The sequence below is a fragment of the Oncorhynchus clarkii genome, chromosome 3 (assembly GCF_045791955.1).
Source record: "Oncorhynchus clarkii lewisi isolate Uvic-CL-2024 chromosome 3, UVic_Ocla_1.0, whole genome shotgun sequence".
Taxonomy (NCBI): Eukaryota; Metazoa; Chordata; class Actinopteri; order Salmoniformes; family Salmonidae; genus Oncorhynchus; species Oncorhynchus clarkii.
This window is the reverse complement of record NC_092149.1, coordinates 50,234,268-50,248,631: the sequence shown is the minus strand read 5'-3', so window position 1 is coordinate 50,248,631 and position 14,364 is coordinate 50,234,268. Positions and strand designations below refer to the sequence as shown.

Below are 14,364 nucleotides of genomic sequence, written 5' to 3'. Positions count from 1 at the left end.
CATCTGGTCTATCTCCTTGCTTATTTTACTGTCAAGATATAAAGATAGAGCGCCATCTGTTAGTCTAGAGATACCTTCGGCCTTAGTTATTAGGACTCTACCTTTTAAAGATAAGTCCCTCTGTAGCCATTGATTTAGCTTCTTCTGGGGTTTTTTAATAAGAGGGTTAAAATTGAGTAAGCCTCCAGACTTCTGATCCTTTGTAATGGTTATGCCTAAATATGTAAGTTCTTCTTTTACTGGAATACCATAATATGAAGGTGTCACACAATCTTTGACAGCTATGAGTTCACATTTATTAATGTTAAGATATAGACCAGCCGCTTTGGAAAAGGATTGTATATCACATGGATCGATATGGGAATTTGGTTAGCGTCTTTCAGAAAAAGTGTAGTATCATCAGTCAGCTGGCTTATAATAATTTCTTTACCAGCTATGGGAATACCTTGTACAGGACTATTATTTAAAGAATTTGCAAGAAGTTGGGTGATTAATAAAAACAGGTACGGAGAGATATGACAACCTTGCCTAATTCCTCTCTTTAACTCAAATCTAGGTGAGGTGCCATATTTCAATTTGATAGAGCTGTTACCATTTGCATAGATAGCCTTACAGTCTTAATAGCCTTACAGAAAAAATTCCCAAAGCCATGTTTCTCAAGGGAGTGGAAGAGAAACTGATACTTTACTGTGTCAAATGCTTGATAAAAATCTAAAAATAACATGAAGCTATCCTCAGTTATTAGGTCTCAGTAGTCAAGTATGGCTAATACTAGTCTGACATTGTTAGAAATATGTCTGTTCCTCATGAAGCCAGACTGTGTTTCATCAATGATTGCATCCAGGACTTCTTTAATTATTTTTGCAAGTCGTAAGGTTAATATCTTATAGTCATTATTAAGAAGACTAATTGGACACCAGTTATCGATGAGCAGCACTTCTTTTTTAGGCTTAGGTATCAGTGTTATTAACCCCTGACTCGTTGTAGGAGGGAGAACATTGTTTTTAATACTCTCTCTAGGATGGGAGATACTTGTTCAGAAAATAATTTGTAAAATTGTGATGTAATTCGATCAACACCTGGTGACTTATTGTTCTTTAGATGTTTGATAAGACTCTAATCTCTTCAACTTTGATGGGTTCATCACACTGTTTAGATTCTATCACTGATAGAGTGAACATTATTCAGTGAGTTAAAAAACACATGTGGATTCCTGACAGTGTGTAGAGCTATACAATTTTCTGTAAAAATTGCTACAGTATTTAGCGATTCATTTTTGGTCATCTGTAATAACACCATCAATGTTTAATAGTGTTAGATAGTGTTATTTTTAGAGTGAAATTTCTCAAGTCTAAATAAATAGGATGAATTCTGTTCTCCCTCCTCAATCCATTTTTTCCTATATCTAATAAAGGCTCCTTCTGCTTTTAATCTATATATATTATCCAGTTTATTTTGTAACTCAATTAGTTCCATCTTCTCCTCCCCCGAAAGGCTGGCTGGGGACCTATGAGAAAGAGAAGTTACCTTAATGATCACCTTTTCCTCCTCAGCTCTTCTGGTCTTAGCAAGATTACTACCATATTTTATAAGCTATTTGGACACCTCAAATTTAAAGAGCTCCCAATTCTTGCAATAAGATTTTTCTTCACAAGCCCTTTCCCAAAAGTGTGAGAGCAGATCTTTAACCTCAAATTCAACTATATCATTATTTAATAATGAGCTATTTAGCTTCCAGTAGGATGCTCTACCAAGGTTAGTATCAGGGGTAAATATTTTGATATCAATGTAAATGGCCCTATGGTCTGTGAGGGGAGTAGTACAAATATTTGAAGTAACACACTCACTATCAATACATTTGGATATAAGCCAAAAATCTATTCTGGATTGTCTGGAACCTGTTTTGTTACTCCAAGTGAATGATCTGTCAGCCAGAAACCTCTCCATGTATCAGGAAGATCAAACTTTTCCATAAAAAGTATTAAACCCTAATTATGATTGGTTGGCCTACCTGGGGGCCATCTATCATTTGAATTATCTATAGTAATATTAAAGTCCCCTCCTATCAATAATAACAAATTGGGAAATTTAGATAGCCAATGAAGTATATGTTTCTCTAGAGATTCAAGTAACTCATCATTCTCATGTTTGATGTTTGGTGTACCCGTAGAAGTTTACAGTAATGAGCATAATGTCATTGTAACTGATCACAAGACAAATAAAGTGACCAAAGGGGTCACATTCCGAGTGTAGAATATTACCACCAAAGGTATTTTTCATTGTAGTGACACCAGCAGAGCGTTCAGATCCATGGGAAAGCCAAATATCGTTGCCCCACTGTGACCTCCAGAAGTTGGCATCAGCCAAAATTGAGTGAGACTCTTGAAAAAAGCAAAAATCTGTTCGAAATTGTTTTGCAAATAAAAATAAGGCCTTGCGCTTCACATTGTTTCGTAACCCCCTAGCATTAAGAGAAACTATAGACAAAGACAAAGCAACAAAGATTATATAAAAGTATAAACTGTAGTAGGATAAGTCAAAGACGTAGGAGCAGTGAACGTAAATGATAAGGAACCGAGATCTGCACCATTTAAGTCCATTTAAAGTGAAAATAGCTTATTCCATAAACTTTGAGCTGGACGTTATCCGGCTTTGAAATTCAACTCAACTGAAAACTATGTTCAAGACCAGACCTAGGGTTCTTGTGGTAAGAGAGACTAAAAACCCTCTTTAGTGTAATCAGGAACTATTCTGATAAATAAAATACAAATTCATAATTTAAAAAAAGGGTACCTACTATTTTAAGTGCATATGAAAACTGATCATAAAAAATGTTTTACATATACACGTTCCTAAGACCTTTTTTTGGAAATTAGTATTAATAACTAAATAAAACAATAACCGTGTAAAGTCAGAGCAGACCTGTATGCCCTTTAAAACAGTATCTTAGTTACTGTATACATCAAAAATAAATACAACTTTCAATCTTCTTCGTAGGTTTGTAAACAAAATAGGTATTCTGGTCATACAAGAACAAACTAATAAATTGAAGTACCTGAGTATTCCTGAAAAATAGTCACCTGATGCTTTTAGGTAAACAACATAAGGAAAATGAGAATACCATGGCTGAAACCATCAACCTGTTCCTTCTGGTGAGATTTTAGGGAGGAATATGGATTTCTGAACCGTTGATGAAGCCTCGTCCTCCGACGAAGTAAGCAGCCTTTCCCTCATTTCGTGCCATCTTGATCGCTGGCCACAACTTGTTCCTTCTTTCTATGTCCTCCGGGCTGAGATGCTCGGCGAAACGCATACCATACCAGCTTTCCAGACAGCATCCCTGTAGAATCTGGCAGTGAAGAGGATGATGATACCCATTGTTCTTGAATCGTTTTGCTGTTGCTTCTTGCCGAGGCGATGCAGCCGAGGCGATGCACAACGTCGATGGTATCACCAACTTTGTTCTTCTCTGCAGGCATAACGTCTTGGCAGATACGGATAGCCTCTCCTCGCACATCTTCATTCTCCACCTCTGACAAGCCGTAGAGTCTCAGGTTCCATCTTCTTGTGTATTGTTCCAGATCAGAGAGACGACTATGGTACATTGTTATTCTTTTCCATTTTAGCCACTCTCGTTTTCACATCCTTGATTTCACCGCATGCAAACCCCAGTATTTTTCAAGCCTTCGATAACCATGGTGTTCGCGCCTACCATTTTCTCAATGGCGTCAGACCTGGAGTTGAGGAGTAAGGAGAAGGTAGCTACGATGTCAGAGTTCATGTTGGGTTTTTCGGAGGGTGGAGGTTTGCACGGAGTAACCTGTAAAGAGGGGAATTCGTCATCTTCAACAGCATTCGAAAGCATGATATTATCCATAGGCCAAGCGTAGTTATGGCAGTTGTCTATAAGCTTGTTTCTCTCTTGTTGATTAGCAATAGAACGGCTAACTTCTTCCTTTCTATTTTTGTCACGACTTTGCATTGACATGCCGAAATAAATTATCCTATTATTATTCCAGTAACAGGAAAGGTCACCCTTTTCGCTTCTAGACCGGACGCCGACCCCTTCATAGAAACTAGTGACGTCCCGTGTACTTTGGTCATGGCTAGACGGTATCCAGCTTTTGTCAAATCAATGTATTTAAGCTAACCCTAACCCTTTTTATTAACCTTAACCCACTTCTCCTAACCTGCTGCGTAAATTCTAACCTGCTACGATCGTGTACTTATTATACTTAAGAGGAGCTTTGTGTCACATGAAAACAATTCCTCCATGAAACCACACATAACACTAATCTAACGTTAGGTGGTTTCATTTTTATGATTTGAGAAATATGAAGAAAATGTTAAAAGGTTTTTCCGATATCAAAGGGATTGTTTTAATTTAAAATCAGTGCATTTTATGAATCTAGGAAACAAATCTATGGGTGTCTATGAAGATAGCCTTTGTTTCAGGGGGATATTATATGCAGTCGGACATCAACAAGCATGGATGGAAACGGAGAGCTAGCTCCACGTATCTGAAATCTGTCACGTTTCACACTTCTAATCAAAGCTGGTCAACAAGGTAATTTTAATTAATCAATCGGTAATGTTAAGTATACACTGACAGTATTTTTTTTCGCATGCTCTGAAACAACCTTACATCTCTGCGCCACTACATCCAATGTTTATCTTCTTGTAAACATTTGGTCTGTATCCGAGTTGTGTTTCATCCTGATTTTTAACAGAGGTGCTTTGAAATGGAGCCACAACCCAAACGCAGAAAAGAATATGAGTGTGACATCGACTCCTGGGTTGCTTACCCTGTGCTGTCCAACGAGCAGTCACAAGACATTGAGCTAATCGAGGCCTTTGCAGTTCCCATCATCAACAGGAAAGAAACCTCTCGTTTGATCAAGGAGTTGGCCAAAGTATACCCATTACCTGGACTTCAGCACATCAAGAGAGTACGGTCATGCAAGGATAAGGGCAGCCCTCACCCTCTGGAGGTCATTGTATGCCTTGCCAGTGATGCACCAGTCATTGACCGCAGTAAGGAGCTGCACATATCTGATCTGTCGTCATCCGGTAGATTAAACTGTGAAGGTCTAGGATACCCTTTCCTGGTCAAGATACCAGCATGCCCTCCTTTGACCAGACCGCAGTTTGAGCAGGCCAGCAAACACTGGCCCACCTCCTTTCATGAGGACAAACAGGTGACTGTGGCCCTGAGGGGCCAGCTGTTTACCTCCTCTCAGAAATCAAAGATGCAGGAGTACATGATGGCTGCTGTGGCTGCAGCCAGAGCGGGACAGGAGAGTGGCATGAAGGCTGTGGGGGCTGCAGTCGTTGACCCAGAGGCAGAGAGGATCCTCGCTGTGGGACATGACTGCCAGCAAGGCGGTCACCCACTTCATCACGCCATCATGGTCTGCATTGACCTTGTGGCACGTGGGCAGGGGGGTGGGGCCTACACCTATGACAAGTACCCCGCCTGCCAGTCTGTTTTGCCCTATTCCTCACCCTCTCAAAAACAGGGTGCCACCAACATGACTACCTGTGGGGTCGTGCAGGACGGGGACAGTGCAGAGGAGAGAGTTGAGCCATACATCTGCACCGGGTACGACCTGTATGTTACTCGAGAGCCTTGTGTTATGTGTGCCATGGCGCTAGTCCATTCTAGGATAGGCAGAGTCTTCTATGGGACAGCCTCTACCGATGGGGCATTTGGGACTAAATATAAAATCCACGCTCAAAAAGATCTGAATCACCGCTTTGAAGTTTTCAAAGGAGTCTTGGACCAACAGTGTGAAGACCTTAACAGGCCTATACACTATATCAAAATGAATTCTTAAAGGTTCACATAATTGTTACAGGAACGCTAGACCATTATAAACGGATTAATCTTGTGTCAGACTACTAGGCACACACGGTTGATGAACGAGACTAGATCAACGTGTGAATTACATAAGTAACATTTTACTTCTGGAAGATTTTGAATTACATAAACACATTTTAATATTTTACTTTGTTACTGTGTAAAATTCAATGCAATAAAGTTTTGGCCACTGTGACATCAAGCATTCACAACCTGTTTTATTGCTTATCGTCAATATGGTTCCCATCCATTTCCCATGAGATTTCATCCAGTTAAGACATACATGCTGCTTTCGGGGCATTAATGTTTTAATGATGTTAGGTGCAAGGGCTGACAAAGCTCCAAGAATACCGTGGATAAGACATAGGTAGTCCTGTTTTTGTTTGGTTGTCTTAATAGTAGCCTCCAGGAGATATTCATATCCTAAACATGTACATCTACATGAATATACAGGCAACTGACAAAATAAAAGGAAACACCATAAAGTGTCTTAAAAGGGCGTTGTGCCACCATGCCGCTCTTTCCACAGTTATGGTTCCGGAACTGACACACCCACTTGTTTTTAGCATGCAAATTTCAACAAAATGCTTGTCAAGTGGAATAGGTACAAAAATCTCCAGGATGAACCATTCATCCAAAAGACTAGAAATTGTAACAAAAAAAGTAATATGGAAGAAAAGTTCAGGGGCAAACAAACTACTCATCCCATACGGCAGTACAGCCTGTTTCATCCAATCGGAGCAGATGAAATTCACATGACCACTGGAATCTTTCCTTGGAAATTTGAAAAACATGCTGGTTGTTTGGCGAAGTGTTTCGTTTAACAATTTCTGTTAGCTACCGGAGTTGCCATACACAGTACTAAAATAAACTGAGATCTGTTAGTAAAATCACAGGAACTGAATTTGTTGTGTTATACTCTCCTGTGTGACGATCAGTTGCCCAAACTACATGATGTTTCACCTCTGGGTTAACTGAGATTAAACACATTAGAACAGACCCAGGGTCTGTTTCTGTGGCAGCAGAACCGCCAAAACCCATGTTTAGTGTTGTTTTTGGTGCCCTTTGAAGCCAGGAACTGACATAAAAGCACAACTTCAACACAGGTTGAAACATTCATAACCGATGGACACTACATCAACATACGAGTTGTTATGCAATCTCAGGTGATAACAGAACATCTACATTGCACAGTAATATCGTCATCACTAATATTTAACATCACCACGAGGATTGAGACGCGGCACCATTCTTCCTGAGATATTCCACCATTTGGTGTTTTGATGGTGGAAAATGCTGTCTCAGGCACCACTCCAGACTCTCCCAGAAGTGTTCAATTGAGTTGAGAGCTGGTGACACACACTTTAAACCACCTATGCTCCTTTGAGACCCCTCTTTAAAGTCACCGATCTCTTCTAGCCATGGTAGCTGAAATAATGGGAAACTGGGCATTTTATATGACCCTAATCATGATGCGATTTTAATTGCTTAATTAACTCCGGAACCACAGCTGCACAGAAGCACCCACTTTCAATATACTTTACATCCCTCATTTACTCAAGTGTTTATTTTATTTTGGCAGTCATGTGTAGGTACATAGCCATACCATAGACCTGTCTCAGTAAACAATTATCTGACAACACTTAACATCTTATGACAAATCATCTGATCTTCACATAAGACATGAACCTATACAGACAAGCTATATACACTGCAAAAATGCCTGCCCTATATGATTGAGTAACAAGGATAAATTATTAATATACAAAGGAAATCATGCTAAATTAGTATTTCATATTGTTCAGGGGCCTCAAATGTCACATACACACAAAAAATGCCCAAAACATGCATGTGCCAGTATTCACACAAGTTGGCATTAATAAAAATGTAACTTGATGTGCTTATCCTCCCGCAAACTTTAGACCAGGGGTGTCAAACATACAGCCCACAAAGGTGGTCCCAGTAAAAACAACTCAATATACATAAAAATTTAAATTATAATGAACCTATATTTATATAGTTTGACTGTCCAGCTCACTAATCACTGTGCAGTCAATGGACCTACATTCATACAATTTCTTGACTGTCCATCTCACTAATAAATCACAAGACAGTCAGGGAGCATTGAAAATTCCAAAAACGATGAATATAGGACTTTTTTTTGTGTGCTAATTTTGATGGCAAGGATCAATATAACATTTTTCAGTGTGGCCCCCTGGAACTCGTTGAAAACCGAATGCTGACCCCGGGGCACAATTAGTTCGCCACTGCTGCTTTAGACCATGCGTACGCACAGTTTCTAGTGGTTTCAGTATTGCATTGTAAGAAGGCAGAAGTAGCCTAGTAGTGGCCTTGTGCAGGAATACATAGACACTCATAACAAAAAAGGTTGTGTTTTTTTAAACACACAAAAAAACAGGTAGGCCTAGCTAAATATAATAAGATGCAATCATTTACCATTAGTGAGAAGAGCAAAAATCCCTTTATTTGATCTAAAAATAATTATAGAAATAGATTTATTCTTTACCTCAATTACATGACCATTGTAGAATAAATTCCTCACCTTTTCTGACTGATGGTTTCATAGAAGTTAGGATAGGCTACCATTCATCCCATCTCTCATTTAATTGGACCCACTTCACAGTAGTAAATAGATAAGCTACTTTAAGTATTTTGCTCTGTGATCTGCTCTTAAGTGCAGGTTAACGGAAGAGCAGAGGGTTCACCTCTTCCCGTTGACGTTTGTGAGACACGTCTGAACACTAATGTCAAATTCCGAGACAAACATTGCATTTATACACAACTATTGCAAATTAAATTGCTCACCTTTTCTGGCCATGAGTTCATTTTCCTGAAGCAGCCATACAACAAATTACCAACGCGCATCTCATTTAATTGGGCCTATTAATATAGGCGAGTATAATTTCAAGTTTTTTGCTCTATTCATCCGAAAGGGAACGTGGTTTATAACATACAGCTGAATTTAAACAGGTGAGCAGACAGGTTGATATTTTGCATTGAAGTGTGTGTCAGCTACCACTAATTAGGCCTACTAGCTTATTTCTATTTCAAGGAGTCGGTTTCAGAACTCGGGGGCAGTGCACCATATTTAGATTAGGGGAAAAAGTAAAATGCCAAACATGATTGAATTAATTCAAATCTGTTTACAGGTCCACCACAATTAGCAAATATTTGTCTTCCAGAAACGGTCAGATAGTTGCGGTAGCCTGTCACTGCAAAAGAAAACATTCTGCCAACACCTCCAAAAACATTTGATCACGTTCGCCATTTCCAGATATGGTCTTGGCCTAATTCCAATACTTCCAAAGTAAGTAAGGGCACTATTGTCACCATAAAAGGTGAACGATGGGGCGTTTTTCAGGCAAAGTTATAATGCTTGTTCACGCACGCAGTTTTACGACAGGTCTGATTTCTAAGGGGAAACATGCGTATGATTGGCGCGTGCCAAGTTTATAAATCTCAATATTTGTGCATGCACAGACTTCAGAAATGGCGCATGCAGATTTAGTGTAAAATTTACGCAACGGTTCTAAGGCCCCAGTTTTTTTTCCAGTAATCATTTTTAGAAGGGTGTCAATCTTAAGTGTGTGTCAAACAATGAACCATAGGCCCCTACTTTTATGAAGAAATCATCTTTAAAAATACATCTGGTATTTTTACGGCTTCCGGTTAAGAACAGAAAAATACATTGTGACAAGGAACGCAGTCCGTGTCACTGTGTGAAGTGAGGGCAAATAAAAATAAAACAGAACAGAACAAAAAAAGGCCCACGTTTGAACCCTGGGCCAGCCCAGGTCTATGCAGATCAAAAAAATACAACATTAAATATTTACTTAAGTTAGTAATGCACATGGCATTCTCTCTCATTCTCCCACTACAGTTTAACCTGACGTATCTAAACAATGAGTGATAATTGCACATACTGTACAAAACTGCTTAGTACACACTCCAGTGGTACAGAGTACATAGGGTTAACTATTCTTCTTGCTATGAGGCAAGAGCTCCTTTGAGAGTTGGTCACACACCACTGACCCTCTTAACACTCAGATTAATACTTGTTGATGCCAAAGATTCGGACTCCATGTAGTTGTGGCAATTTGGGGATCAGCACGCTCAAAAGGGACGCAGTGTTTATGACAAAGTGTGTTGTGTCGTACTTTGTGTAGAAGCTTGCAAGAAAATATCTAGGGGGATAAAAAAAAAAAAATTAGCAAATGTGTCAATTAAAAGATATCTGCAACATGGTCAACAATTAGCATTTATAGGGCCGTTTTCCCAGTCACAAATGAAGCCTAGTCCGGGACTAAAACACAATCTCAATGGAAGACCTCCATTTAAGTGCTTTTCAGTCCAATACTTGGCTTAATCTGTGTTCAGGAAACCGCCCCATACAGTTTACAGTTACTTTTGCACTGGATGCTAAGTGGGTATCTAAAGCTAAAATGTACAAAAATGTAACCTCTTGTTCTAAATGACGGAAGGCTACGTACAAAATGATTGGGGAGATAGTGAAGAATTTTCTGGATGATGTGAACTGCACGCCGTAGTCCAACTGTTCCCAATGTGTCAGGAGCCGGGCTTTGCCTTGGTCTGGGGTCTCAAACGGAGTGCCTTTCACTGCATGCATGAAGACATACATCCCCTGGAAGACACAGACATACAGGGAATGAGTCCAAGTCTCAATGGTGAGTGACAGTCCACTAAGACAAGACAAACACATTTTAAAGTAGCAAATGGTGTGCCAGGGACTGAGGGTAGATGTTGCAGCACAGCTATGTGTCTTTTCGGTTACGTGTCTTTTTCTTTCAAGAAAAGAGAATTCATCCTTCCATGGTCCCGTGTGGCTCAGTTGGTAGAGCAAGGCACTTGCAGCGCCAGGGTTATGGGGGACCAGTACGGAGAAGAAGGGAAAAAAGTATGAAAAGTATGCACTAACGACTAAATCGTTCTGGATAAGAGCATCTGCTAAATGACTTAAATGTACACATTTAAAAGACAGAGCTGCGATAGAACCTGAACTGTATTTATGATAAGAAGCTGAGAGCGTGTGAAAACTGCTGTCATAATTACCACAACACAGGACTGATACTTAAACTACTTTCTCACAAGTGGGACAATGGGAGTTAGTATGTTCTGGGTATTCACTTAGTTTCTTTATAACACCTGGCACTGTGGACATGAGGTCATTCCTTAGATTTTGCAGGACCCCAGGAAGGCAGCAACTAATGGGGATCCATAATAAATACATTAGAATAATTAGGGCTGGGACAATTCCGCAACACTCGTTAGTATTGTGGCAAGGAAACAAAACAGATTGTTTTCCTAAAGAAGTTCAGCCCTAATGTTGGAAACAAACAGTGTCATCCAGAGTCACATTTAATTTATTTTCCAAGCCATAGCACACAACATTTTACATACAGCAGGTTTTTAAAAAGGACCAAAATTTGGTATTTTTCATGTTAATTGCAATACTGATATTGTCCCAAGTAATAATAGGTGATAAAAGCACTCAAAATGGGGTCAACACAAATGTATTCATGAGAAGAAAAATTACTTACAAAATTGTGTATAACATTTGTGAGAGTCCACACCACAGGTACACCGAAGAAGGGTATGCTCAAGAGCACAATGTGAAGCATTCCAACACCGAGGGCATAGGTCAGCCAGATCCCTCGACTGTTCATGACCCGAGTGTTGGGGTTCACCTCACTGTGGGCTACACCAACATTCATTTTGTTTCTGTGAACAAGTGGATTATGTTATTGATGAACATGCATTAGTCCTTTGAAAAACATAACACAACAACGAGTCATTCAAAATTAACCCCAACAGGGAGACATTTGCTTCAGGACTATAAAATAATGACTTGCTGCATTGCAATACACAAAAAGGTCATAGCCTGGAGGTACAATAAATTATTACGCAAATATTATGAACATGATCTGCTTGTGTAGTACACTTTCACCTTTCTTGCACAACAATACCTACCGCTGTTTACAGGCAAATCAAAGAAAGCTTTTCACAACATGACATGAGTAACCGATTTGGACTTCACTTGTCTTACGAGTTGCTTTTCAGACCAATTGCTTGGCATGAGATTGAAAGTTCGAGGTTGCGTCATAGTCTAAGATTTCTCAAGCTCTTGATAATGCTGGGAAAATAAATACGCATGTGGGCAAGTAATGCATGTTTATGTAACTCCTTTGCTGGTTAGCTTGTATCTCAGCCGTTTCGTCCCTATAATGGGAAACCAAGCTATTCACGTGCAACTGTCCTAAGAAGGGAATGCATTCATAAGTAGCTGCGCGGAGGCTCAGAAAAGTGCAGCAGCAATGCTAGGCAACACTTGCGAACTTCGTTTGAGACAGAAAAGATCAAGGCACGAAAAGCTACTCACTAACCTCAGGTAGCAGACAGCAGCGTCAACATTAAAACAACTTTCCCGAGCCAAGCATGTGTGATCAGAAGTTAACTACAACTTTCCATAGATAAGTGTGATTCTTAAAAAAGGTGAATTCAACATGAACCCTGCTCTTAAAATTGGGCTTGCTAGTTACCTATGCTAAGTGAGATGCCTTGTAATTCATTGACATTCATTTATCATATTTCTAGCTAGCTAGTTACTTAGCTTACTTTGCATTATGTTCACATTTGTATAAGTCCCAGCTATTAATGATTCAGCCAAACTCCAGCTAATGTTAGTAAGTCAAGTATGCTTGAAACACTAGTTGAATAGCTAACTTGCTAGCTAGCCATTTGTGACAATCTAGGAATATCTAGTTACTGTAACGTTAGATAGTTAGGTGACAACATTTGCAGACCAATAGCTAGTGTTATCAAATACTTGAACAGTCAACACATAGATATGGCAATATACTTACTGGAGTACCTTGTTATGAATCTGTTTTTAAACGTGGCAGTGCAGAAGGCCAGTCTCCCCTAATCAAACGTGCTGTTGTTGACTGAACCTGTCCGCTAGTGAGCTATCTAGCTAACTTTGGCGCAGTTCTTCTTCTATGGTATTATGGCGGTCCACCAAAATTCGTTAGAGGTGCATGTCGCCACCTACTGTATGGGTGGTAAACTATAGGAAAACATCTATTGTTGAAAAAAATAAGAAAAAAAACATCACATTCCAATTCAAGTCTCATCCCTACAAAGGCTCAGAGGCATGTGAGGGCGGATCCTCCTTTGACAGGATTTATTGCAATACCTCTGCTGTAAACTCACTGAGTCCCAAAAAGCGTTCAGCTGAGCTCACAATTATTCAATTTTTTCCTGATATCTTCTTTGTTTGCGCTATGCAGTTCATGACCATTGCAATAAATGCTACAAAGTCCACCTTTTTCCACATGTAATATATCAGGATCCCTTGATTGCAGATAAACTTTCACTGGTGCAGCCCCAATTACCACTGCATTTAACGCCACTTGCTCCTTCAACTCTTCTCACATCCTTCAGATAGGAGACACGCTGGACAGCCCTTATTCTTGCCACCTCTGTCTCCTAAACCCAACAGAGCAATCCAGAAGTCCGAGCCCATATTCGCCACCACAATTCAATACTCTTCCCATATGCATACGCTTGACACATGACCAAATCTTTTGCATTTATGGCACCGAAGGGGTTTGTGCACAAAGTCTCTTACAGAGTATCTCACATAGCCCAACTTGACATGAGAAGGGAGAGACTCTTCAAAGAAAACAAGTATGGATGAACAGAATTTCTTCACTTCATCTACCATATTGGGTCAGTCAACCACGTGCGCCCACCACTCTATCTACTTCCACAGGTTTTACATCTGCACAAATAGTTCAATCTGGTTTCACCAGACCAGATAATCTGGTTTCTCATGGTCTGAGAGTCTTCAGGTGCCTTTTGGAAAACTTCAAGCGGGCTGTTATGTGCCTTTTACTGAGGAATGGCTTCCCTCTGGCCACTCTACCATAAAAGCGTAATTGGTGGAGTGCTGCAGAGATGGTTGTCCTTCTGGAAGGTTCTCCCATCTCCACAGAGGAACTCTGGACCTCTATCAGAGTGACCACTGGGTTCTTGGTCACCTCCCTGACCAAGGCCCTTCTCCCCCGATTGCTCCATTTGACCGGGAGGCCAGCTCGAGGAAGAGTCTTGGTGATTCCATACTTCCATTTAAGAATGATGGAGGCCACTGTTCTTGGGGACCTGATCTCAAATATATATATATTTTTACCTTAATTTAACTAGGCAAGTCAGTTAAGAACAAATTCTTATTTACAATGACGGCACTGGGCCAAATGTGCGCCGCCCTATGGGACTCCCAATCACGGCTGATTGTGATACAGTCTGGAATCAAACCTGGGTCTGTAGTGATTCCTCAAGCACTGAGATGCAGTGCCTTAGACCACTGTTTTCGCTTTGTCATTATGGGGTATTGTGTGGAGATTGATGAGGGCAATGTTTTATTTAATCCATTTTAGAATAAGGCTGTAACGTAACAAAATGTG

At 40.0% G+C, this 14,364-nt stretch overlaps 2 protein-coding genes across 3 annotated transcripts; one reads left to right on the top strand and one right to left on the bottom strand.

Annotated features, from left to right (window-relative positions):
• The first annotated feature begins 4,465 nt into the window (after positions 1–4,465).
• Positions 4,466–6,056, top strand: LOC139396691 (probable inactive tRNA-specific adenosine deaminase-like protein 3). Its single transcript, XM_071143641.1, has 2 exons — positions 4,466–4,567; positions 4,731–6,056. Exon 2 carries the CDS (start codon positions 4,743–4,745, stop codon positions 5,835–5,837), a length of 1,095 nt encoding a protein of 364 aa, XP_070999742.1. The 5' UTR covers positions 4,466–4,567; positions 4,731–4,742; the 3' UTR covers positions 5,838–6,056.
• Positions 6,057–6,150: 94 nt separating this feature from the next.
• On the bottom strand, positions 6,151–12,905 carry LOC139396699 (ORM1-like protein 1). 2 transcript variants are annotated; one of them, XM_071143652.1, is made up of 4 exons: positions 12,763–12,905; positions 11,440–11,620; positions 10,372–10,523; positions 6,151–10,065 (listed from the first exon to the last, which is right to left on the bottom strand). In XM_071143652.1, exons 2-4 carry the CDS (start codon positions 11,611–11,613, stop codon positions 9,930–9,932), a joined length of 462 nt encoding a protein of 153 aa, XP_070999753.1. In that variant the 5' UTR covers positions 11,614–11,620; positions 12,763–12,905; the 3' UTR covers positions 6,151–9,929. The 2 variants fall into 2 exon arrangements, with proteins under 2 accessions (XP_070999753.1, XP_070999760.1); XM_071143659.1 differs by having other exon boundaries at positions 12,771–12,896.
• Between the last annotated feature and the right edge of the window lie 1,459 nt (positions 12,906–14,364).